This window comes from Rhipicephalus microplus, chromosome 8, assembly GCF_043290135.1.
Source record: "Rhipicephalus microplus isolate Deutch F79 chromosome 8, USDA_Rmic, whole genome shotgun sequence".
Classification (NCBI taxonomy): Eukaryota; Metazoa; Arthropoda; class Arachnida; order Ixodida; family Ixodidae; genus Rhipicephalus; species Rhipicephalus microplus.
This window is the reverse complement of record NC_134707.1, coordinates 14,387,857-14,415,643: the sequence shown is the minus strand read 5'-3', so window position 1 is coordinate 14,415,643 and position 27,787 is coordinate 14,387,857. Positions and strand designations below refer to the sequence as shown.

The window sequence follows — 27,787 nt, the reverse complement described above, 5'->3', positions numbered from 1 at the left end:
TGAAGTCAGAGACAAGACACCCTGGTCCCTAATCACAACAACCTGATTTAACAAACGCGAGATGTTAGTTAGGCCTTTATTATTTCTTTCACATACGACATGCCCCAATCACTCTTGTTTGCACGCCCAATCATTTCCTTGCAACAGGATGTCCGCTAGCGGGTAACAATACTGCAGCAGGAAAGACGACGAGGAAAACGTGGTTAGAGGTGCGTTTGTCCGTCAACACGGGCCAGCCTTCAAGGAGGCCAATGCGCAAGTCCAGGCGACCGTGCTCAGCGGAAAGCTAGGTAGGATTCATTTGTTTTAATACGTGCTGGTGCTTAGTGACCTACTTAGGTAGACCCCAATACCCAAGGCACCCCTCGGCTGTTCGACGGGCTTGCTGCTGACAAAGGCTTATCGCTAAGTTTGCAGAGACACGTGAAGACGGGCTGAGTTTTCTCGTCGTATCTATAGATCTGGCTGTCGGGTTGAAGTAACAGTTGGCGGGTCAGAGTGAGCGTGTAGGCGAGTTCTCTGAGCGTGGTCATCGCGTAGCAGGGCCAAAATGGAGGAAACTGCAGAGAAGGTGACACAAACAGCACTTTCTTGTGCCTTCTTGTTTTGTATCTTTTTGCGCTGTTCCTCAATGAGCACTTCCCAGATACCGAAGTTGCTACGCTTCCGTCAACGCAAATTCAATCTCCAGCTTGCTTGACAGGATGCGCTGAATTTCGGTCGAGTCGTGTATGGTTGGCTGCTTCTCTGATACGACGATGCTGGGGACGAGTTCGAACAAGCGAAACTGAAGTTCGAAAATCCGGTCGGTCGCACACTCGCAACTTTGTCAAGGTGTAGGAATGCGAGGACTTGCCATGATGGTGCCTAGCCTTTTCGAAGCCCTGCTAGTACATTTCTGTGTAACAGGTGCTCTGTATAGATGTGGAATCTTGTGCCGTCACCTTTGTTTCATTTAGAGTTTGTATCGTGGTCAAATTAAGGTTTTCTTGAACTGCACTTCGCCTGTTAACGGTGTGTGGGAGATAATAGTGAAGTTAAGGATTCGTTGAGAAAGAATGTTGCTTAAAAAGATTTTGGTGTGCTAGCATATGCCTAGAGATTACCTCAAAAGCATAGCCTCGTCGTTGATTCTCAATTGTAGAGTGCTGTTTTGTTAACGTAAATGTTAGCATAAATACAAAATAAGTCAGCACTCTTCCGACAAATGGAACAGATATGGGTGGTTATCGGTGACTTGATCTTTGATGAAATTCGCAAAGACTTGCAGACTTCTTAAGCAAACCACAGAAGTAAAGTACCCGTTGAGCAGTATCTGCTCTGGAAGATTACCAATATGAAATTCTTATAAGGTGTGAGGTGAACGGTGCCTTTCGCTTCGCTCAGTACTAACGTTCAATTGTGCTTGGAGCAGCAAGTTACTTGGCTTTACTTTCCACACATAATTCCCTCTTCAGCAGTACGTTTGAAAACATCCTTACTGAGTACCATCACGGTTCCCCTCAGTAACAACAATGGTGAACGTTGTTACAATTATCCGCTAGCACTCCTGCACTATAAGCAACTCATATGGAATTAGGGAAAGTTTAAAGGCTCATTTTTCTTTACTACATAACATTATTAGAACTAATAGACAACGCAAGGAAAGTATACAATCTAATATACAATCAGCAACCATGAAAGTGCCTCGCGAAGGTGGTCTGCTGGATGTGTGAGGCCATGTACGAGATTCTTGAACGAAGGGCAGGTAACTTCGACTGTAACCAGCTATTCGCTCCTGTTCGAATGATCGTTCGCAGCTGGTGTATTCAACTGGGATCCTTCCAACAGGAGTGAATCGCATGACTGCAATACGAGGTTGTGAAAGGGCCAGTTGGCAGCATTTGATTGGCATTGGCGCCTGGTGACGTTTATTGCCTTGTTCGCTCTTTGAAGCCATGAAACCTGGGTGTGCGGTTCCCCAGGGACTTCTAGCAAGACCTTCCCTTGTTCAATGCCTGGCGAGAGCGTGGTCTCATGGGACGGTGAACAGACTTTAAGTTCATTAGCACACTTTCGTGATCTCAGGATAAAGGCGAGTGCTGGCAGGTAAAAGCCACAATTAGGACACAGTCGACACAAATGAAGTACTCGTGAGAAACGAAGGAGAAGAACCGGACCCGTGCGTGTGGCGACGTCCACGATAAACAGAACAACTGAGCGAGCATGTGCCTGAGGCTCGTGCTCGGGCCTCCCACACCTTCTTCCTCCTTTACTTGTAACAGTCCCTGCCGCAATACTGGCTCCACTTACTACTACACTTTGTCGCGTACTACGAGCCCTGCCCCAGTGCATTTGTTCAGATACTGCCATGCAGTGTTCTCTGGTGTTAGCTAGCGAATAGCTATTGTCGTATAGGCCTGGCTATAGTGTGGGTAATGATGGCTAACGTAGTTCTTCACTAATGTTGACTAAATTGTAGCAATGCTGTCTTATTGAGGTGATTTTTCGGAGTAAGAGTCAGAAGCTCACACTAAGAAACTTATGATCTCACCTTTTTTGTTATCAAATTTGGGCATGGTCTCACGTAGCGCGCGCGCCTGCCCTTTATTTGCAGGACCGATGCAATCTCCATGGCATTGGGATTCCTGTTGGTGGCGGCTGTGGTCACGGCATGCGTGCCTCTGGTGTCATCGGTGATATACGTCCCCTGTGAGTCTCCGATTCTGGAATAATGCATTCGGAGCTATTGGTGTGTTCATCATCACAAGCCGAATACAGTGTGCTCTTCACAAAAATGAACCCGAGGGGCACCGCCTGTGCCTCATGTTTCTAGCACATGTCTTCCCGAAGTGTGCACTGTATTAACCTTTATTTTTCGCACAGGCATACACTCAGCGTAAAAACCTAGTCCATTGACACTTTGAGGTATAAGAACATAATATGAGGTATACGTGACATGTCAACTGCATTGTGAGGTCACTATACTCTGTTCTACTGGTCATGTGGAGTGAAGGTACCTATTTAAAGACAGTCGTATAAGTATTACGTCAGGGCTCTGTGAAAGAAGTCACACACACACGCTTTTTTAAGGACGATAGTCTTTCTGCGGATGTGTGTTAAAAAATTTGTCTAATGATTTAGAGTATCTAGTTCTCTACTGTGAGAGAGCATAAAACCGCCTCAGTAAATCACTCATAATGAATATCCAGATCAGTGCTTAGAAAAAGTTGTTAAAAATTTAAAAAAACTTCATACTCTACCTTGAGAGAGCAAAAATCCATCCCGTAGGCCTCACATTTCACAAGTTTGACGCAAACATTTAGTCTCAATTTTTTTTGTCACCCGCAATGGTTATATCCAATGACATCGGCAGTGCCACCAATACTGATCTGTTTTTGACAATCATAGTTGTGCGTAGTTTCGAAGGAAAGGACATATGGTGTCATCTGAGGTGCAACCACAAGACGTCAATATCTGTGGCGTGCTTTTTTACACTATAAAAGGCACACACAAGTGATTCTAAGGAACGTAGCCTTTGTTACACTGCACTGACAATTCAACGCTATGCACGAAAAAGCGGGCGATTCCTGCGCTTTGATGAGACGATACGGCAGTGGCACCTACCCGTCACCTTGCATTCTACAAATTATGGCCTCCGAGATAGCGCGCGCATGCCGCACGTTTGCTATAGACGGTTTTCAGCAGTGGCGAACGGGCGCTGCCACGTTTGAACACGTGGTCTAGTGGCCTTCCCGTTACCACTTCTTCACCGTCGTAGATGGCCAATGGCAGGCCGATTCGACGCTTCCGTCCTCGGGTTTAAGGCCAGCAAAGCGGGCGCAGCGCATAGTCCGCGCTGCCCATTCCTCTTTCTTTCTTTCTTTCTTTCTTTCTTTCTTTCTTTCTTTCTTTCTTTCTTTCTTTCTTTCTTTTTGTCTTAGACAATGCGCCATGTCGTGTTATGGCTGACAAAAATTAGGTTCCTTTTTGCTTCTTTAAGAATCACCACCACCGCCGTTTCTCGCTGTGGGCTGCAAGTCAATGTCCGCCACACGCCACATCGCGGCCGCGCCGCCGAGGAGAAGGCCGTGGCGATTCGGTGCGGTGGCGCCATCTAGTTTTGCATCAACAAACTAGCTGCGGAAAATAGTCTCTATTGGAGGCCATTCATTCCTTATCAGAGATTACTGCCGAATGACGCTAAAGTACCACTTATCACCATTAGAATTCTATTCAGCAATTTTCTGGCGCAGTACATCAAATAAAGTTTTTAATTACTGTTCCAGACGCAAGACTATCGTCTCTCGAAGACATTTTCATAAAAATATGCAGATACGGAGCCAATGTTTTTAGAGTGTACATATATTTCACAAATGGACAACTTGCCACCGCAAGACTTCATCGTGAAAAAAAAAAGACTTCAAATAAACTCATTTCTCTCTGGTGTATTTATAATGCTAGTTTTATCGGATTGGAACATACAAAAAATAACTTAAAATTATTCCTTCTCATCGAGAGCACTAAATTCTAATCTATACTTTCAAGGAGCCACTGAAGAGTTTAATGGCAGCTGAACAGCTTGTGTCGCGTGGCTAGATTAAAAACCTCATTGACGATTGCGCTGGTACCTCATGCGAATTCTAAACATGGTTGTTTAGGTATTTTGATTTTGCGACAAGTTCACGCAAGAGCAGCTTCAGAGAGTCATGCGTGTATGTGCAGTTGCATAACACGCTTTGAGTAGCAAGACCTTCAAGGAGGATTCCGTGCAGCAGATTTCGCATGAACTGCAGAGGGAGCGTTGCGTGACTACCTCGCTAACAGGGAAACAGCGAAAGGCAGTGCATCGGCGCGTTCCACAGCAGCCGATGCAGAGATTCATGCGTCTTTGTACTGATTTATTTGGACTTTCCGGAGTTCTCAAGGAAGAAGTCATTGGCTACCGCGCTACGGCATGCACCACTGTCACACCACAGGAGGCCGCCGCAGAACCTGCCGTCTCGCCCCTGTCGTTGCCTCCTCCTCACCCTGTCCTCGCTATCGCCGTCTTTCATAATCTGCAGCGCTTCGCGTTCGCTCTCTTTTCCTTTCCTTCGCTGAGCTGGTTAGGACGACAGCAACGCCGCCCAGCGCAGAAACGGGCGCCTAAAATAAATTATAGGAGTTCACCCGGACGCTAACAATTGGAGTTCCTCATACTGTATATTGTATGCAAGACAAATTCCTTGACCGTGAATAACAATAAACAACCTGCAATTTAAGCCCAAATAAAGTCAAAGTTTGTCTAATAGGAACAAATGTATCTCTTTAATAGATATCATGGAAGATGCATGCGATGGCCTGCCCCGAACTATTCAGCTTCCACCTACCGGTCCCGGCTCAGCCATCATCATGCGTTCCCACCAGGGGGCGCACTACAAATCGGGCCTCACGTGCAACTTCATGGTCAAGACGTCAAACGACTTCCGGATTTTGGTCGTCTTCGAGACACTCCAGTTCCCGGGGACTGGTGGGAACTGCTCCGACTCTTTGCTGGTGACCTGAACGCTTGTATATTTATACCATTTCTTGGATTCTCTAAGATTTTTATGAAATTAACAAAATCCACATTTAATGGCGCGTGTATTGCTGTTTCGCCAAGGCCAGTGATGAGCTTGTCTAATGGGAGGCGGGGGGGGGGCGGGGTGTTTCGTAAGTTGCGTAGTGCAGCTTAATGATCAACACGTCAAATCTTGGTGTTTTGCGATCCGAAACCACGTTATCATTGTGTGAGACACTGTAGTGAGTGAGTGAAAGAATCCAAAAATTTTCATTCTATGGTATTCTTTAACGTACACCTAACGCTAATCACACTGATCCCTAGCATTTTGCCGCCATCGAAATGCGACCGCTACAGCCAGCAATCGATCCCGCAACCTTCGGATTGGCAGTTTAGTGCCGTAATTACTAGACCACTGCAGTGGGCTCAAAGGTAACACCATTTTGCCAGATCATACTGTGAGAATGAAGGTCTACAGCGACGTTGCTCTATCAATGATGGTACTTTTAGCATCGGACAGTAGCGAAATTTTACGCTATCAGGCTGAAACATGGCGAAACGCTGTTTTGCGATACATTCCACCAGCTCAGCATGTGATGTCAAGTGATTGTATGAAACGGTTGTGCTGGCGTAAAAGACCACGCTGTTTACAAAGAAGTCAGGGAAAGTATATAGAGACTGATTATACTGATAGATAGATAGATAGATAGATAGATAGATAGATAGATAGATAGATAGATAGATAGATAGATAGATAGATAGATAGATAGATAGATAGATAGATAGATAGATAGATAGATAGATAGATAGATAGATAGATAGATAGATAGATAGATAGATAGATAGATAGATAGATAGATAGATAGATAGATAGATAGATAGATAGATAGATAGATAGATAGATAGATAGATAGATAGATAGATAGATAGATAGATCTCTTTCTCACCACAGCTGTCGAACGTTGAAGACCCTTCCGGCCCAATATGTACCTCAGCAGTCAAGGAAGTGATCAGCAAGGGTAACGTCATGAACGTCACCTGGAGCACGGGAGGCGGAGCTCCGGCGTCTGGCAACGATGGCTTTGAAGCTGTCGTAACAGCCTACAAGCGTAAGCACTAGTGTGGATTTTAATATTAAGTTCTGTGAAGCTATCTCAAGGCATCAAAACAATGAGCTCGGCTACTCATTTGCCTGCAATTTAATATGCGTCAAAAATACTTTTTAAATGCGAAGTTTTAGCAATAGATAAAACGACTCGGGAAGATGGATTACCTAGTTAAGGGTACCTATGAAATGTTGTCGTGCTTGTTCAATTTAGATTGCACACAGTGAAGTGAAAAGCGTCATTATGCCAGCATTCTTCGTAAGAAGAAAAGTGGACAGTTTGACTTATGAACAAATCAAACAAAAGCGGATGATTAACGGTGTAAGACATGCGAAAGGAAAACTACATTGAGTCCGTCTCTGTAGCTTAGTTCCGAAAGCGCATGTAGATTATGGTTGACAATGCATGAATCGAAGCACGGAAGGAAGCGGGTGGAGGGTATGTGTGAAAGGCATAGTCACTGTGCAAAATATGTGGCACATTGATTGGTATCATGCATGCTCGATAACCATTTTTGTTGATGTGGAAAGGGAGGACTAACACGATATGAAGCTGACAGAATCAAACTGTGCTCGCGTCATCGGCGCCTTGTAGAATAATGCACATGCGGCATCCGTCTTGTGAGAGATGCCGGGTCAAAAAAAAAAAAAAGGACTAGGCACTCACGTCACATACACAGGATGACCCGCGTTTACAAGTGTGATTCTAGAATCGGCTTCCAGTTTTAAAAATTAATTTTCTAATAAACTGAATGACTAAGGGTTGCGTAACTTGGCACATGTCACCATGGTACGAACGAGAACATATATGTTCAAAGTTTTATTGAAATCAGTGCATATCGAAACATCGCCAGGGTTCCGCTTAATTTGAGAAGGCTATACTAACATGAGAACGAAAAAAAAATAGGCATCGAGGAAAACAAACGCATGAGTAACAAATTGGCCCAGTATCTGCATGTTTCACTACAAATAACGTCGAAAGACGTCTTGCGCCTGGAGGGAGCGAATAAAACGTTTATTTGGTGAATGAATCGGTGAATGAGATTCTGGAGGCCCTGCGTGAGACATGAACGCCATCTGGCAGTAATCTTGGAAAACAATATGATGGCCTCCGGTGTCGTTATAGCGAGTGCATGGCGTGTTTGCAAGATCTCGGAGGCCATGATTTGTAGAAGGCAAGGCGCCGTATCGACTTAGCAAAGCGCACGAAACACCCACCTTTTCGTGCATACGTCACTGTACATTGAACAGTCGCTTCATTTTTGTACGTGACAACCTGTTATGGTATCCATGCTGCAGGGCTATGAATCGGATCGAATATATATATATATATATATATATATATATATATATATATATATATATATATATATATATATATATATATATATATATATATATATATATATATATATATATATATATACCGGATATATACAGGATGTTCCTGTTATCACGCAGCAAGATTTATTAAAAACAGAATGGCGTTACGTGATCCAAACTTAGTGTATATTATTCCCGGTGTACTGCAGTATCTAAAACATCTTTTTTTTGTTGACGAAGGCTACTTATTTAGTCACACTTTTGTTTGTAACTCAGAAAATGCAAATGAATCCATAAAAATGTAAATGAGGCAGATTTGCGCATTTTGAACCAGTCCCTGTCTACGCAACTTTCAAATACGTACCCATTGCACGCTCATTTTTTTCTCTTACTAAGGAAAAGCCGCGGAATATGAATAATAACACTTGACTGTGCTCCCACCCACAAAATAAAGCAGCACTCTCAAATATGCTGAACGCAAGCAACCGTTTTTCCACTTTTGCCCTTGCCAAGGGTTTCGTAATAAATATTGGCAAGTGTTTAGGGCGCCAACATTATGTGTCGCAATATTGCCGGAATTCAGAAAGGGAAAGAAGACAGTGACCCATTTGTAGCACGAAGCCACGAGTAAATTCAAACGGATTTATCAGAAAGAAAAGCCTCTTCGTGGCCGAAAATTTCATCCCGGCCCGAGGTTCGAACCTAGGATTAACGCCTATTTGTCTTCCTTCTGGTTGTCTTCTTTTCCTTTCTTAACCATTCCGCCACCTTACGGCTTTTCACAGAACTTATTTGTGATTGCCGGAATTCAATCCGCATGATTGTAAGTCACTATCGTTATCTATATTTCGCCGGTTCTCACTGATAACGCGGCCGGAGCACTGTTCTGATTACAGCTTGGCCGTGTAATCTCTAAGCGGTGCGTGTCTTCGTACTGGAAGTGGCAGATACACTGATCACTACTTTTTTTGCTTATTTCTTTTGGTAATACTAGCTACCTCAGTGTGAGCCTGTTTATGTGCGCTGCTTTTCGATGCGCGGCCACGTGCTCACACGTTCACGTACCGCTCTACGTAAAAGATGCACAACGCTAAGCACCATCCCTCCCCCTTTTTTCTCATCAATGTAGTCTGTTGGTGTTACATTAAGCCCGCGGCTCTCAGCGAAAACGTCGAAATGTTCGCCTACCTTGAAAGAAAATCGCTTGTTCTAAGAATGTATTGCTCCGCGCGTGATTGCTTCATTTCGACGCGTTCAGGGCGCGAGCAGCGGAACGTAAAACTGCATCTCTCGCTCTGAAAGCGGACCACTAATCGGCTAACTCGCTCGTCGAAATCGTGAGGTCTATGCAGTCCCTAGCACGGTCTTGGCCCACTACGTTATCGCTAATGTGAGCAGTAGCGGCACTCGGCTAAAGGCGTTTGATGTCAAGACTTATGCTAACTAGACAGACACGCACATGACCTCATTTTACAGAAAGAACCGAACGTGTTAGAGGTGCATTTGAAGTAAGTCAAAAGCATACCTTCTAATTGATTGATTGATATGTGGGGTTTAACGTCCCAAAACCACTATATGATTATGAGAGACGCCGTAGTGGTGGGCTCCGGAAATTTAGACCACCTGGGGTTCTTTAACGTGCAAAGCATACCTTCTAATCACGCAGAGAACGATCCGAAGCAATCGCGATGAACGGCACGCTGTTATTTTGCTTTTGGGTCGTCCTTGGAAAATGAAAACACCCGGACCTCCAGTACATTGTCAAAGGTGGTGGGCCCGCCGCATTGCCCCATTGGGAGAGCTTGCAGGTGTGTACTGCGCGAACATTCAGTGAACGAAGCACATCATGTCACCTTGCAGCACTTCACAGACGCAGAAAAACATGGTCATATCTGTGCATTCGCCAAAAGAAACACCGGCATCCCACGACAGCCTTTGTCAGGCTTAGCAACCCTGCTATCTCAAACGGCGGGAGCAAGCATGCGCACGTTAACTCGACTTGAGTCGAGGGTGAAAACTGAGTGACGTCAGAAGTCGTGCCCAGGTGTGAGCAGGCCGCGGTGAAGGTTACTTCAGGTGAGCGAACCCGGCGAAGCGAGCGCTTGGCGGGGAGGGACCGAATGTGTTCTCGTTTGTGGCATGCCGATAGATGACTCGTCGGACTGAGGACCTTGGCGGGCTGTTGAAAAATTCCGCTATGCATATCCGGCACGTTGGCAACGGTTTCCGAATCTGACAAAACCGGGTTAACGCACAATAACAACCACGCGACACGCGTAAAGTTACGCTGTGAAAGAAAACATGATAAGGGAGGAGGTTGACAGTGCGGCGAGTGTGTTGTGGCGACGATAAATGAGCGCCGCTACTTTCCTCCCACGGGCATTTCCTACACCGATAAGAGGGGGGAAGGAGAGAACTGGGCAAAGTTTGTAGCGCCATTTCTCGGGTTCCTTGCGAAGCAGAACATTATCGGGCAGCGGATAGTACCAGCGTTCGCTCATCTAAAATATTCTTGCGCCGTGGAGCAGGCCTAAATCCTTTTTCTGTGTGTCATTGGCCGTTCGCCCTTTTTAGCCATGTGATGAGCGCATAAGCTGAGGTAAGAGAGAGTTAACTCTCTCTTGACGAGAAAAGATAGTCTCTCTCTTGCGCTCAAGTAAATCGACCGTCACGACAGCAGGAACAGCGGACGATGGACGGTGCACACCGACACGCTAACCCCTTGTTCACACTGAAGCATGCGTTTTCTACAGCGAGCGAAATTTCCCTGTCACCGTGTCATTCGCACTGGACGCGCAACGCGCCGCCGAATTCGCCAAATAGCCATAACGCCATCTGCCGAGTGAACAATCAACCACGGGTCGAACGCGGGATGGATGCGCGTTTCTTCGGATGTTGTAGGTGGCTCGCAAGTTCAGTGCGCCCGTTATGAGTTAGATATTCGTGTTTTGCACGTTTGAACGCTACTTGCAACTCGGAAGAGAAAGGCAACTACAGCACAAGGTGCTTGCGATTTCAGACGCAAAGCAACATCGGAAGAAGAACTCGTACTTGCCAGTAAATACGAGCTTCGTTTCTTCTAATTTTTCTTTTTAAGTCACAACAAGCTGTACTTGCGCTTGGGGTGACATTTATCGTATGGGACGGATTGGTTGCGCAACATTTCATCGCACATTTTCGCAAAGCGCACGTTACGTGACTGTGACACGACGAGCGCGTCAGACTTGGACACCCTTTTTTTTTCATATTCTTCGGCTAGCACTCCCATTGTTTCCTGGCGAGCCGATCTAGCAGCGGACGCGGCGAAATTCGGTCCGAGAGTCATTGGCGCAAAGAGCGTCCTTTCGGCGGATTTCGGCGCCGCCGAATTGCCCTTTCGGCAGTCGGAACGCCCAGTGTGAACTAGCCGTAATACCTTAGTTGGCACGGCAAAGCGGGCAAGCAGGCTGCTTCAGAGCGACGAGGCAGCGAGTGCATGGACCTGTTCAGACCACACGCTTTCTTTGGCTGACCGCGCGGTAGGCCTCTCGCGCATGTGTCGCTATCACGTGGCAGTGCTTTTCCAAAGGGTACACCACCGCCGTACCTCCACCACGTGGCGTTCTCATTGGCTGCGGCAAAGCGGTCAAATTCGGCGTGCCGCAAAATATCTCTCCGAGAGTGATCGCACTCTCGGCTTCGTTTTCTGTCCGCCTTCGCCTCCTGAAGAGGAGGGTTTTTCCCGTTTTCCGCTTTGCTGCTTTGGCCTCCCCACTTTCGGTGTGAACGGGGTTTTAATGCGTTTCGCCCCTAAAACAAAACGAGCAACGCTCGCGGCAATACGAAGTCGGTATGCTGTCACAGATCGCCAAGATTTGTAACATCAAGATTTCACAGGGACGTCAAATAGAGATGTCGTCACATGACCTTACCTGTCATCGCATGACATCACATGGCTTGGTCAAAAATTGGTATTTCCTGGAGGTGATACAGAAAGGTGGTGTTGCGGAAAGAGCTCACAATGCCTCCGACTTTCTAGGTCAGATGTATCAAACGTGACGCCTGCGAGGCACTCGGTTGTGGCCCACGACCCGCACCTGATTGTTGTCACTGGCATTTATTTTGTTTTCCGAATGAGTATGTTTGTGAGCTAAAGAGACATGACTAGTTTAAGGCGTTATCTTCGTGAGGTATCCCATGTGTTGATTATTTTTTAAAACATAACTATGAAACAGCAGTTATACTTCGGAATTGGCACCCAGATTTGAGAAATGCTGGAGATTGGTGTTGATGTACTTTTAAAATCTTGGCCTTCATCAACCCAATTGACCTTCATATAAGATGAGGTATGAGAAAGCTTTATTTTCTACCTTTCCATACAGTGGCTCTATAAACGCTTTTATCAAGGCGGTGATTTGTTGGGCTAGTTGGTTCGACATTTCGCCTCGGGAAACGCCGATTAGGCTAGGGAGGAATAACACACGACAGAAAAGACGCTCACTTGCAACAAAGCTTGTTGGAAAAAGTTTCACACCATCAAGATTATACGCAAGAGCTTTGACAACAAAACACGATCCCATAGAAAAAATTCCAAATTGATGGGAAATTTAGTTACAATCTAAGGTAGTTTCCTAACGGTACATTTAATTCCGTTCATTTATTTATTGTCGCCCCGCTGCGATGGTCTATTGGCTAAGGTACTCGGCTGCTAACCCGAACGTCGCGAAATCGAATCCTGGCTGCGATTGCTGCATTTCCGATGGAGGCGGAATTGTTGTAGGCCCGTTTGCTCAGATTTGGATGCACGTTAAAAAAAACCCAGGTGGTCGATATTTCCGGAGCCCTCCACTACGGCGTCTCTCATAATCATAAGATGGTTTTGGGACGTTAAACTCCACAAATCAATTTATTTATTGTCAGGGAAGTTTCCTTCTTCATGATGAAATGCACCGAAGGCGCACTGATACACAGGTGACCACAGAGATGATGCACACGTGACCACAGGGATTTCTCGAAGTGTTCCCGAGGTGGACAGAAAACAAAAAAAAGGAGACCTAAACAGCGCGTTAAAGAACGAAGTTTACTATTACTGCACAAGCAGTAGCTAGTAAAAACATCAGCTACGTAAGAGAACCAGCGAAAAAAACGCCCCCACTGTGAGGTACTTCATCGGCGCATCTACACTCAACCCTCGAAGAGCATTTTTGTGAAAGCGAAACGGAAGGAAAGCTGAAGGTCTTTGTGTCACGAATGAAAACAGTGAGATGGAGTTGTTTGTCGACGTAGAATATTTCTTTTATTCCGGCGTGGAGGAAGGATTGAGAAGTTTTGTGGAAGCATTCCACAATGTGAAGGAAAAGAAGAACGAGAACGATGGAAAGAAAGGAAGAAGGGAAGAAAGACACCAGAAAGAAGAAATTAAGGAAACGAGAAAAGAAAAAGAAAGAAAAGAAAAAGAAAGAAAAGAAGAAAAAAATGAAGGAACAATAGAAATAGCGGAAGAAAGAAAAATAAAGAAAGAAAGATAGAAAAAGAAACAAAGAAAACAAGGGAAGAAAGGAAAAAAGAGAAGGGAACGAAGAAAGCAAAAAATAAAGAAAGATCTAAAGGAAGAGTGAAAAAAAACGAATCTATTGGTACGAACATGCCGAGTTTCGCTCAACCCTATTTTTTTCAAAAAGAGAGTTACTTCCCATCTTTTTTTTTACTGTTTTTGCTCAGTCTTAGCTGCCACTCACACTATAGGCGAAATCTACAAGGTCGCTTTTGATCCAGCGGGGGCATCTTGTATAGGTGGGAGTGGAATCCGCTGAGCCTGCAGCTGAAAAGCCGAATTGACAGAAAGAGCCGTTGCAGCGTAGGCTGAGCTTTAAGGAGCAGCCTTGATCGACCTCACTGTAAACTCCCCCAAGGCGCCCACATAAAGTTCCATTGGGAGGTATCTACTTTTATTGAGCGATCAGTCGGCTGAGCATCAAAGGGCAACTGAAGACCCGCAGACCAGGCTCGGAGCCGCCTACATAAGGCACACATTTCCACATCCCACTTACGCCCCCCTAACTCTTTCACTGTCTTATATGGACACACAATCAATGATTTATTCACCCAAAAATATTCGCTTTTAATGCCAACTTATCCGCTTTGATAATTTGTTCCCTGTTTCTCAGCACTTGATTCATCGTAGAATAGTTGACAGTGCAACGGGTTAAAATCGGACAGAAAAAAAAGGACCCAAAAGAAAAAGTGCATCTAGCCCATTGTGCTCTCAATTATTCTACGATAAGCATCCATAAACTGACTCAACTCGCCATTCCGCTTTAGCACTTGATTCATTTGGGAAAATTATTGACTGAAAATTGACTTTGACTGACCTGTGACTTACAATTTATTAATAATAATTTTTCTGCAATTCCACTTTGCCGTATTCGACTTTTGAATACTACTTGTCACTTATCGTGCAATTCCTTCATTTATCACTTTAAATGACGTTTCATTCACCTCTAGCTAGCTTTAGTTTTCACCGGAGAATGCGAGTATATTGTACCACACTTGACACACCATTTGTGTTCATTAAGTTCGGGACCCCGAATTTCATGCAGTCGTGAGCCTTATAAGGCTTTCTGCCAAAAGAAGAAAAGGGTAACGTGGTCTCGATAACGTTGTGAGCAATCAGGTACACACTGCGTTATCTGCAGTGTTGCTGTTTTTTTCTGGTTGATGGGAGATGAGAAGCCATCGAAGAGATAATGTTGGACAGGAAAGGATTGCAACATGAACAGTGCAAGACATATTGGACTGTTCGTCGTTTATTTCGCCCACGCGTGTCGCACTGTCTGTTCCCGTCTTAATGATGAACGAATCTGTGCAGTTGGGTGAACTCCCGCAGGAAATAGTCAGCGTTTCGACAAGCAGAAAGCATTGAGAAGCATTAGTCATGTTCTGGAAACGTCGGGTCTAACAATACTCATTGTCGCAAATTTATATCTTACTTCAGGCCCCCAATGCTATAACCCAATTTGTCTTGCAAAGCCTAACTATGTTGTAGTCAGGAATTCTTTTTTCTAATGATATGATCATTAGCGTATATTCGTGATTATCGCCACCACTCTTGGCAGAGCTCTGTTTTGGTATTTTTGTTTGCTCTATACATGGTTCTGTTTGAGTTGTAATTGATCGTAGAAGAATGCACACTGCTCTCTCCTTCGAGTGATCAATCCCTGGTTTATTGCTTCTGCATTGCTGCCAAGGTGGCATGAACACGTCAGGCAATGAACCTTCAGTCGCGTTCCCAAGGACATTTTGTCATAATTTCTCGTTGACTGAACCAAACCAGACCAAAGCCCCACATTCACCTGAAATTTTGCCCTCTCTAGTCTACAGGAGTAGTTTACTGCTCTCTTATACAACGCTACCGCTACGCACTGCCAATATCAAAAGCCGAAGTAGTACAATTACATCACCGACAGGGAATTTCAGTGCATACAATTTATACTTTGCATTTTCGTATCCTTCTCCACTCTGAGACCAGGATACTCAACCTCACAATAGCTAGCGGGCCGATGTTATGAATTGGCCGCCCTAGTGGCAGAGACAGTGAATAATATTGATGCGGGAGGAAGGGGGGGGGGGGAGAAGGAGGAGCTTGAAGGAAGTATCTCCAGTGTTGCGATTAAAAACGACACCTTGCTCGCATCTTATATGGGAGCCAATTCTGACCAGGAAGGAGGGGTAAATTTGAGTCCTCATTTTTTTTGTTAGACACAATACTACTGAGAAATGACAGACAAATCTGCCAAGGAAAGTATACAGGATGTTATCAGAGAAAACTGTAGTTTAATTGTGAAGAAAGAAAAGTGAACGCCAAGACGATTTGTCGTGGGCAGGGAGCGAAGCTGCGACCTTCGAATAACGCATCCGAAGCTCTACCAACAGAGCTACCTCCCTGTCGCCCCGTCCATTTTATGGGGTATGTATGTGAAATAAACGCCGGAGCATTATTCAGCGCCACCTGAAGCCATAACAACGAGTGTGGGGAACTCATTTTTTGCCTGTTCGCGTCACGTGGCACATGATATGAAGAGGGTCTCACGTGAAATTTTATGAAAAGTATTGGTACTTACCTACGAAATGACCCAAACACGCGCACCCAACCGAAATATAGCTTTCCTTACACGGCTATGCTTTTATATGGAAACTTCAAAGGTGGCCTCCCGAGTAAATATTCTTGAGACCTTCCGCATCTTTGAAGCTCATGGTTACACATTTAAAAGAAATGCGAAGAAGAAATATGGGGTGAAGACGGACAAGAACAAGGCCAAGCCTCTAGCTAAAGATCCGAAAGCCGCATGCGACTTGCGTGTTTTGGGAACCTTGTCTTGCACGAAGCAAACTTCAATTCCTAACAAGTTTTAGCGTTGTAGTAGAGATGAAATAGGTATGGTTTCTCTATTGTACCAGTTCCTCTCTTTTTATGGCGTACTTCTTGAGGCATGGCGCAAAGAAGTGAAAATTCGTGCTCGTGGTGATGGACTCGCCTTCATAGGAATGTAAACGCAAAAGGACGCGCTACGAAACAGTCCGCAACTCAATTAATATCTGAAGCTCATCAAATATTCGAAATATTTAACTGTGTAGACCAGATAAATAGTCTTGTCAGCTTGCAAGGTCTACGGTTCATGCTCTCTGCGACGTTGCGATTTCCATACTGCCCCGAGATTGACCTTCGATTCCTTTTGCTGTTCTCTTCCCCAGCCGGAAACAGGTTCTGCGGTTTCAGCGAGTTCAGGTGTGCCAACCAGCGCTGCGTCGCCGACAACTTCGCGTGTGACGGCCACAACAACTGCGGCGATAACAGTGACGAAAAGTGCAGTAAGTGCAACACGTTTTGGTACAACTTTATCATCAACTCAGGGGTCTGTTGTTAAAGAGCACAATTGGGCGTCATACGTTTGGGAGTCGGTTATTTGACGTCACAGTAGTACGTCATACTCTTGGAAAAAAGGCTTCTCGGGGATGGTAGAGCGCCCTTATAACAACATAAAAAAGCAGGATTGCCTTTTTAATGGGAACGCACCTAAAATGGCACTAAATAATTCATAGCGAATGGTATTTGTAGTTATTATGAACGCAATGTGGACCAAACCAGCCGTCTTCGATTGACGTGTCCAGTGCTCTACCAACTGAGCTACACCGTGGTGGTCAAGCCTGGTCCCCTTTGTTGGGCAAACTTGTGCACCTAAACGTGGCAGCATTGATGATGTCCAACAGACAACCATATAAAGTAAAGTACAGGGGATGGTATTAGAAGTATTTGTGTTATTCAGTGCCGCTAGAAGCCATGATGGCACTTGCAGAACAATCTTTCTGTGCCTGCTGTCGGTGCACGTAGCACTTGATCCCATTACTAGGTGGCAGCTCGCCGATAATCCCTCGCATACCACCTGAAGGCATCCGACCTCCCATAACGAGACCTTTGCTACGAAAGAATATTGTGGGAGAAAACTGCATCAATATAACACGCAAATTTCAAACTTTTGTCTGAGCCATGCTCTGGAGGCACCATCGAGCGGAAAACAATGGTCAAACCTTTGACCAGGTTTCCAACGTTGTTAGCGTCGCTACTTAATCCCGTGGATTAGCAGATCCGTCTTTTGTAGAAACGTGCTTTGTGTGAAATCCCGATAAACAATCATCTGAATTGATATTTCTTGTGACATAATATTTACTTTTACGCTTAAACAAGTCACGAATACTGCGAGTAATCTCTTCAATATTTTCGTATCACAAGTATAGCAAGGGTGTACTTTATACTATTCATTCATTCATTCATTTATTGATACTGTCAGCCATTTTTGTCGGTCTTGAAATCATATTTAAACAGAAATGTACAGAAAAGAAACACGAAAAAATATTTTTGCGCAGAAACACATAGCCCTTCACGGCCCGAATCAAAATTCAGATAATTAAAGTATTATAATTGGAAGCTCCTCAGTAAAACAAGGAAAGCAAGTATCACTGCTGAAACATATATCATACAACTTATCAAAACACAAAATAAAAATCATAGTTTATTACAAGGCACATAATTTACACAAGCCATCCCAATTTAATGCATGAAATCAGAAAACACTATGGAGCTTATGGGTTCTAGAAACTCTGTAAGGGATTTAGTTTTAACAACCGGATTTGGCAACTAATTCCCCTGTTGAATCGCCCTAGGGAAGAAACTACCTGAAACAATTGTTATGAGCTATGGGAGGAGGTATGTACATACTGTGTCTGTGTGTTGAAGTTTCCTCTGTTTTAATCTCGAGGTACTTACCATAGATTATTTTAACGTGATTGTGGAACATTAGGAAAATGAATTTTCGTTTTTCAAATTTGGTTCGCCTTTGAAGTGGTGAAAGCTCTGCAAGCTTACATAATTGAGTAGGGGAAGGAAAGTAGCGGTACTTATTAAATATAAACCTAGTGCTAGGGCACTGTATTTTCTCCAGTTTCGAATAGTCAGTTAGGATATAGGGATCCTAAACTACTTTGGCATATTCTATGATGGGTCTTAGCAAGGTTTTTCTAGCTATAATTTTAATTTCGGGAGAGGCACAGCAGAGTTTACGTCTTAGACCTCCCATAACACCTTATTAGCCTTGGAACAAAGTTTCTCTATGTGGATATTCCAGAGCAAGCCAGGCGTGAATACCAGACCTAGGTATCTGTATTCATAAGCTTGAAAAAGCTCATGACCGTTAATATTGTAAGGGTGAGTAAGAATGTTCTTTTTTTCTGGAAATGGACGGTTTATATTTTTTTTTGGGGGGGGGGGGGGGGGTTAAGCTTCATTTGCCACTCATTGCACCAGTTCCTAATTTTCTGTACGTTAAGTTCAGCCTGGTCACTCGGGGATTTTATTTTTTGTACAGTATGCAATCATCAGCAAATGTTATTATTTGATTTGTAATATTTTTCGGCAGACCGTTTATGAACACCAAGAACATGAGGGGCTCCAAGACACTACCCTGGGAAACCCCACTTACCACAGGAGATAAAGCAGATTGGTGGTGTCCTAGTTGAACACATTGTTCTCTTTGTGATAGACAGGAACGAAACCAGTGGTTCAGGGCAGAAGTTTTAAACGTAACATTGATCTTAAGGAAAAGCTTCTCGTGCGACACTTTATCAAAAACCTATGTGCAATCTAAGAAAAAATATTATGTCAGCTTGATCACGGGTAATAATTGTGCTAGAGACGCCGTATACGAGCTCAATAACCTGATATATATATTAAAGGTGATACATATATTACAGATGAGAGTTCGGCTTTTTCGTAAAGATTTCTTACTTAAGATACATCAATTATACTCCGAACGAAGGAACGACAAAGCGAAGGAGACGTTTTGTCTTACCAGTTTCCGTTTGCATTGGTCTTTGTTCTTTTAACGCTGTATGTACACTTGCTGGTCAGCAACTCTCACCTAAACTAAGAGCAAAAAGTGAGCTTCGGGCTTAGATTTTCTTGCATATCATGTTTACGTTAAAAGGCACTATCTTCACTTTAGTTTTATTCTAACTGAAGACACGAGTTATGTTTATGCTGATATTAATGCAAATTATCAATACTAACCTTAGCACAATGGCGATACGATGGGTTAGTTCTTGTATAGTTGTAAAGAAGGTAAAAGTACAGCCAGCGTCACTATTGAAAATCATTCATTGTGATGTTCCATAAATCGAATTTGTTTCTATGACGTTTGCTTCATCCTAAGATGCAACACACATTTGAGTACAGTGTCTATACGAGGACTAATGTATACAAATTACTATGCATTATATACATGAAACATTTTTACTGAAATGCCAAGCTCCAGTGGAAGTCCATAACACACACTACGAGGGATTGAAATGTACACATTTATCACAAGCTCATTTTTACACAATGTACGCGACTTCATGAATATCCAAGGACATATTTGAATCGATTCAATGAAAGGTCATGCAGCGTATATCTCGCGCAGTCCTTTCACTCTTGTACTTGTTCTGTGTGTGTTACTTCTTTCGGTAAGTCCCAAATAGCCACCCATTTGACTCTCTTTCAAGCAAGTCTTTTAGAGTCCTACTAATCTCTGAAGAGAGCATTATGATCTCCAAGGAGAGTTAATGCAATTCTTTGAAGAGAGTGATGTACGAGTCTCGTGTTATACGGGTCAAAAGTGAAATAGGATAGATTTATCAACGCAAAAATGGACGGAACCTTCAGGAAGGACACAAGCACATCTTCTTTTTTTTTTTTTTGTGCTGGTAAATCTATCTTAATCATGAACCGACTCGCCCAAGCAGCAGTTTTAGCGAGATTGAAATGTCACTCTCTTTTTCTAACTGAATGTAAAGAAATTAGCCTTCTCTTCAATCCAGGTAAGGAGCACTCTGCCTATGGAGGCTTTACTCTCCACCTCACCATACACATCCGAGCATTCAGTTAACTATTATTTGAATCATTCTTCAGATTCTTGAATAAAATGTAGTCATTCTGCTTATTTTCCCCCGCACCTACACAGAATTTTACGTATTCTTTACTTGAGTTCCCCACAGTCTTTTCATTAGAATTACTAATTAGTATTACAGTCCTAAATATTGTATCTCTGACACTCTATTAGCCCTTACGAACTCTCCAGCCTACTTTACATGTTTATTTCACTATCAACTATCTTTCTTGTCATCGCACCCCATGTTGCTATTCCTATTGTTTTGTACGCATTTATGAATCTTTTTTCCCTATTTTGCTCCCAATTTTCTTGTTTATGTAATTCATAACAGGAAGTCCTATTGCAGTGTTAACAAAAAGAGATCTTTTCTTTTAATCCCTATATGTAATTGCCCTCCCCCCAGTACGTTCAATAACTGAAACTGAAAAGATAACTGTCACGCGTATCTGTCTCGCAGGCTTTGCTAGGTCCGTGTGGCATGACTGGGGCTACCTTCTCTTCCTGGGAGTGGGAATCGTAGCCATAAACCTTTGCTTGATCGTGCCGATGATGGTTCGCAGAGCTGCGGCCAATGGATCCGATAATCAGCAGCTGCAGCAACCGGTAAGTGATTGTGTGTGCGCGATCGTCGGCAGAATGCGTACACGGAAGTTGAATTAGTAACCGCTATGGGGCATCATTGACTTGCTACACCCAAACATTTCTGCAGCGCAAATGAAAACAAGGCTGAGAAGAGGACACAACACGGTTACTAACATCTGAAATCAGTGCCTGTTTTGTTTCCTTGCCTCCGGCCAGGTTAAGCTGAGTGCAGTTTATTCCATTCAACCACATGAAATGTAGATAAAGATGCTTTAGTGTCCCAAGCTCAACTCAGCGAGCGGTGACGGATAAATAGACAAAATTAGTAGGGTGGGCCCTAGCTCGGTGATGGCTGAAAAATAGAGACGGCCGCTGAAGGGTCGTCAAGAATAACGAATGCGCTACCTTTCTTGACGTCTGTGTCGTCTTCCCGTTTTCTTTTGTTTCGTATCGATCTAATACAAGCTAAGCTCAAGGACGGTACACCCGTGCTTTTAATTATAAGGCTCATTGAAACCACATGCATTCACGGTTCTCATTAACCTTCGTTGGGTGAATAAAAACAGTGAATGATAGAGTGAGAATGGTCGCTTGAGGGAAGTGAGAAGGAGGGAGGGGCGAAGTGGGTACGTTTTTGAAATCCCTCGAAAAAGGGAAATGGGCACTTGCTCGGGATTTTACGTACACAGATGTGGTTGGCTGGAAAGGAATCGCATTTCATCGTCTGATGTGCTCTTTTCCTTGAAAAACAAACAAAGTGAAATAAAAAAAAGATTATAACAGCGCAAAGCGACAATTCCAATTGCCCATCACAAGAAAGAGCAAAATAAAACTGTTCGATATACAAAAATACTCAAAAGAAAGCGAAACGTTATGTAGTGGAAGTAATTAACCATCAAAAAATGACCCAGTAGATAAACTTGCGATGTGCAAATATGTCCTTATTGAGTAAGAACTCTCCCAGACTACCGATCTGTTAGCCCATGACAGTGCGAGTTGGCTTGACGATAGAAGGCAGGAAGCGAGCAAAATGTTCATGATTCTTACAAGAAAGCATGGATAGCACCTAATTATTCAAAGTATCTACGAGAAAAGACACGCAGGACGAGAACAAACTTGTGCTGCCTATTCACAAGTGAAGGATTTATAGTAATCTAAGGCCTATTTTTCTGTACAGGGGCTATTTTCTTGTTTCTTTAATTATTTGGTTTGCTTCGTAGTTCATCTATCTAATTATCTGGTTAGGTAAGTCGTACGGATCTTTTTTTCTATGACTGTATTCGCTGCTGCCTGTAAGGTCCTCGGGTCCTCTTGAAGCTGCTTTGGACAGCTTTTTTTCTTTGCCACGCCATGGTGGTTTATAGTGGCTAAGGTACTCGGCTGCTGACAAGCAGGTCCCGGGATCTAATGCCGGCTGCGGCGGCTGAACTTTCGATGGAGTTTAAAATACTATAGTTCAGCGTGCTCAGATTTGGGTACACGTCAAAGAACCCCCGGTGGTCGAAATCTCCAGAGCCGTCCACTACGTCGTCTCTCATAACCATATGGTGGTTTTGGGACGTTAAACCCCACATATCAATAGATTTGCCAGCTTTTTGCCAAGAGAAACTCCGACTCTTCTCTGTTGGAATTAAACTTCAAAATCTAATAATAAAGAAAGCGAAAATAGCGCATGCCATAAATCAAGACGTGGGCATGTGTGAAGTCAATATACGTGTTCGTTTTGTGTCATAATTTATTTTTCCCGGTGAACAAACAAAACCACTTTGCACTTGTGCCACATACTCGTTAGTTTACTGAACGACACTGTTTCCCTCACATGGGGGAGGAGGATAGGCGAGTGTCGATAAGCGGCCACAAAGTGAACTGCTTAGATTGATAATTGAGAACGGTGAAGGAAACAGCGTCATGATTGAGAGAATTTTCAAAGTGATGGTCTAGTGGCTAAGGTACTCGGCTGCTGACCCGCAGGTCGCGGGTTCAAATCCCGGCTGCGGCGGCTGCATTTCCGATGGAGGCGGAAATGTTGTAGGCCCGTGTGCTCAGATTTGGGTGCACGTTAAAGAACCCCAGGTGGTCGAAATTTCCGGAGCCCTCCACTACGGCGTCTCTCATAATCATATGGTGGTTTTGGGACGTTAAACCCCACAAATCAATCAAATCAATTTTCAAAGTGATTGGTAGGTGTGCTGTTTTGTGTTTCGGTTTTGGTTTCGCATGCCAAATCAAGCAGATTTCATTACTCGGTGGTGATTACCAGTTGCCCTTTCTTTTTTCAAACATTTTAAAGTAACTTTTGACTATCTGTACGAAGGACTTAAATTCGTCCATTGGACTGAACCGGCTCTTTCCACTGGCTAAAAAGTTAATTGTTTTATATTCTCCAAATGTAACGGTAAATTATATTTGTGCACATCTAAAGATATCTTCTTCCACAGTAAAAAGACTGTAAAGAGTAGTGCGCTGATGCCTGCTTTCTGTGATTTTTAAATAATATTGGTCACTATTCTTGAAACGCCGTGTATAAAACTCTGCTGTGAGTGCTTCTGTTTCTACAGATAACACAAAACAAACACAATTTTAAAGGGAATCTAAAGAAGGAAACGATTTCTCGCGTACTAGTGAGGTACTTCTTCCCAATGCCCGAAACAACAGGCTCGCTGTGGGAAAACACTTAATCAGAGTGAAAACGCACAAACTTAAAACGCCGCTAGCAGTGGCAGCCTGCCAAACACCTTCACGTCATAAATGTTTACGGCACCTAATTCACTTGAGGTTCTTCAACATTAAAAGTTAAGTGGATTCTCTACTGTGGGAGCCATATAGCACATTAAGTTTCAGCAAATTTTGTAAAGCTGAAGTCGTAAACACGCGAAAAATACGTCTTGAAATTCCTGCCTTCTCGCGTGGAGATTTCAGCGCTAAGTTTATGAACGAAACTTTGATCTTAATTTTCTCCTGGTATAATAAATCTATCATGATTGGAGTAAGGATAATAAAGGTCTCAGAGCATAACTTATTGCTATAAACCAACTCGTTGTTCTCCTTCAGCGTATTACGCACTTTCTCTGTACGGGCATCTAGCTTCTGTATCGGCAACAGAAAGGCTATAGCAAACTCCGTCAGGCTACTAATGTTTTGTGGTTCCATCTTGTTGCTATTTCTGTGGCGAAAAAAATGTTTTGTTTTTAAGATAGTCAAATAAAGTGCCAGTTTCAAATCCCACTCAACATGTAGAATGTGGATCTTTCGATAAACTGCCGCTTCATAAAATGATGAAAAAAAACGATGCAAATAGCAGGAAATAGTGCTCCAACTCGGTGCTTCCAATACTTTGTCACAGAAGTTGTTCGATGCTAATAACTGATTTTTGTGATGATCCACTTATTTGTTAAACACATAACAGAAATTTTTCAAAATTCGCTTTTCATTACTAACAAAAATTTCGAACTAAACAAGGCTCCCATCTTTATGCCACACAAAAACTTCCCCACAAGTCATTCGCAGCAATAACCTTGCTCTATCATCCTACAAAAGCTTGAAGGAAAACAACCCTGACCAATGAGAGAAATGGTTATGATAGTGAAGTTGTCAGACATAAATATTTAACCAAACGGAGCGCTAAAGCCTTTCTGACCCGTACGGTAGCTTTACCCTGAAGCTCGCATTGTGCCGCGCCTGTGGCACCTGCAACAGCTATTCAGTACAGCTTCTATTTTGCCACTTCTCCTTGCATCGTTTTTTTATGGTTTGCTGAAGCGGCAGTTTTCATTGTTTGCTTTTCAGCCGGCCTGCGTCGTACAACCCGATGGCACAATTAGGAATGCGAACACCATGGCTACAACCACATATCCCGGAGCTGGCTCGTCACCCGACGGGCCACAGCCACATGCACAAACAATGGGAAACTTTCCGAGTGCTACGGGGATACCAGTCAACCTGGAGACGGGCCGCCAGATGCGCTATGAAGCGCCAGCCGAGCTCGCCAACGTCGACTATCCTCGCAGCGCCCCTGTCAACCCAATCGTCATGAGCATGACGGACACCTCGGCACCTTCGCTGCCGGACGCGTTTGGCGAGGCACAGCAGAACTTAACATGCCCCGCAGTCAACCAGCATCAGGCTCCGCCACCGGGATTCGGTGGTCTTCAACAGCCATTTCGAGCCGCTAACGTGCAGATGCCTCCGAGGCAGAGGATTCCCCTGTACCAGCACAGCCACCCTCCTCTGAGCCTGTTCGACCAGCCAGACCCATTCCGACCATTCCCGTTCTTCGGCATGGGTGGAGGACCTTTCGGGCCAAGCCCCTTCGGCGGAGGTTCCATCAACCTCGGCGGTCCAATGGGCATGCCGTTCGGCGGGCCTATCGGGCCCTTCCCACCTAGGATGCCCACCCTCATCATTATTGAGACTGCCGACGATGACTCGCGGTCCCAAGATACGCTGTTTATGCCAGGCCTATATGGCAGTCTTCTGCCATCCAGCACGAGCTCTTCGAACCAGGACGCAGTGTTCCCGACGCTCTTGCTTCAGCAAAGGCAGCAGCAAATGCAACAACAGCGGGCCGAAGATGCAGAACGAAAGGCAGCAGGGCGACGCCCTAAGCACCGTCGGGGCACCAGAGGCGCCGGGAATCTTGAAACTCCCACCCCTGATAGCGAGTTTCACGATGCTGTTCAGGGAAGCAAGAATGACCAGAATGAATCTAAGAGGCAGCATCGTCATGCAGGCAAGGCTTCACCGAGGGTTCCCCCGGCAACGGGGGCCATTCCGCAGCCCGCGCCACCGCCAAAGCCGGCAGACAAAGACAAGGACAAGAAGGCTGCCGCCAAAGACAACGATAAGATTGTCATGCGCATCGACCACATCGAGACGTTCACGAACGCGGCAGCTGCCCTGCAAAAGATGGGAATGTTCGGGCGGCCCATAAGTGCACCTTCGGGCAACGACTGCATCGCACCAAACTCTCTCGTCGCGAGGCGTGCCAAGTCCCAGTGGGACGCCCCGTTAGAGTCGAACCACGAGCAGAACAAGATAATCTATGACCTGCCGTCGGTGTCGACCTACGAGTACGCGAGCGTGTGGTCCAACACGACCTCCACGATTGACGAGAGGACGATGACGACTACGGAGACCTACACTAGCCATGGGACATCTACGCAGACACAGTCGGCTTGCGACGAGAACGACGTCAACTATTTGAGGGCGACTGTTTCAATGGAAAATGTTACCGTGCTGGAAAACTCCCAGCCACGTGACAGAGAACTGCTCGAAAGAAAGGCAATGAAGAAATGGGACTAATTGTGGTGCACTTATTGCTGGCATCTCGCAGAGCGTTCGTTAGAAGACTGCTTCAGTACGCTGTCTCTCAAAAGGATAGTTCCGATCAATTGCAGCCTGACTAGGATGGCGCCGACTCGGGGTTACATGATGCGTGGCAAAAAGCTTCGTTGTTTTAAAAAATCAACAACTACATGGAGTGTCTCTGTGTGCAAGATAGTAGAAAACAATTCAAGTAGCGTGCTCATGTTATTGTATGCCTGCGCTTGCCAAGTTGTGCTGCGAAAAGTTTGTACAGCACTTCGTGCTCGTGCACAAGCTAACAGAGCCTAAACGTAGTGCCGAGCTGACAATAAATTCTCGACTAACATTAACTAAGTGTAAATGGAGTTGATTATCATCTAAATGACAAATTAGCTTTCCAGTGTTCTGTAATATATAATATCACATGGATACGTCAGCTGTACTCGTCTCAAGAGACGCATCTTTTCTTAGTGAAGCCTTGTTCTGTAGTTGGTTATATTTTGTGATCAGGTGATGTATATATATACTATGAAAAAGACATCACACTCGTATAGTATTATTAGTGACATTGGCAGAAAATTATTCTTTTGGTTGCGCTTGCTGTGCACCAAACTTGTGTATGAGCGCTTGGAAGAGGAAGTACCTCCATGTGGAATATACGGGGACAAAAAAATAAAAGTCAGTTTCGCCGTCGCAACTAAGGAATAAATACGACTAAGACCAATTGGAATTACATTCGAAATAAACCTGTCAGTTCTCTCCTTCCGAAAGCAACCACCATGCGAAGTACGAAGGGGTTCAGCGTTAGAAATTAAGCGAAAGAATTACTTAAGATACCTTTACAGTGAAGCTGTGTCATCACTGTTATAGTCGGAGTAGTAGTAGCAGAAGCAGTAGTAGTAGTGGTAGTAGCGGTAATAATAATAATAATAATAATAATAATAATAATAATAATAATAATAATAATAGGAGTAGCCGGCGCCACGCATTGGCACCAGCGTCTTCTTACATACATTTAATAAAAAAGTAGTAGTAGTAGTAGTAGTAGTAGTAGTAGTAGTAGTAGTAGTAGTAGTAATAGTAGTAGTAGTACAAGAGTGTGCAAATGTAAGATTACACGTGAGTTCTTGGCCAACATTCCCGATTTCAACAAAACTTACTGTGATACACATTAGCGCCAAAACAATGGTCTCAAACTTTTTAAAAATCATATTTTTGCCTCAAAAGATATGCAATGCTTGGCAGTAAAAATTGTTTTTCAGTGGATTCCGCAATTTTTATTATCTTTGCGCACATAGGACAAAGTTATGCGTGTTTCAATCACAATACTACATCTCTCTAAACAGCAAAAACAATGCCAAACATGGTAAACCATAGAAACAACTTGTTATTCAGGAATTTGTTGCTACAAACAGCTTTATCGAGGATAATGACACTCGACACGCGTTACCTCTTTGTTCCTTTCTTTCTTCCTTCCTTTTTTTTTCATGGTTT

General features: G+C 44.1%; 1 protein-coding gene across 1 annotated transcript; it reads left to right on the top strand.

Moving 5' to 3' along the window:
* The first annotated feature begins 152 nt into the window (after positions 1–152).
* Positions 153–26,643, top strand: LOC142768398 (uncharacterized). The gene is made up of 7 exons (XM_075870364.1): positions 153–290; positions 2,597–2,691; positions 5,297–5,517; positions 6,474–6,630; positions 16,680–16,796; positions 20,865–21,010; positions 24,776–26,643. Exons 2-7 carry the CDS (start codon positions 2,613–2,615, stop codon positions 26,288–26,290), a joined length of 2,235 nt encoding a protein of 744 aa, XP_075726479.1. The 5' UTR covers positions 153–290; positions 2,597–2,612; the 3' UTR covers positions 26,291–26,643.
* The last annotated feature ends 1,144 nt before the right edge of the window (positions 26,644–27,787 follow it).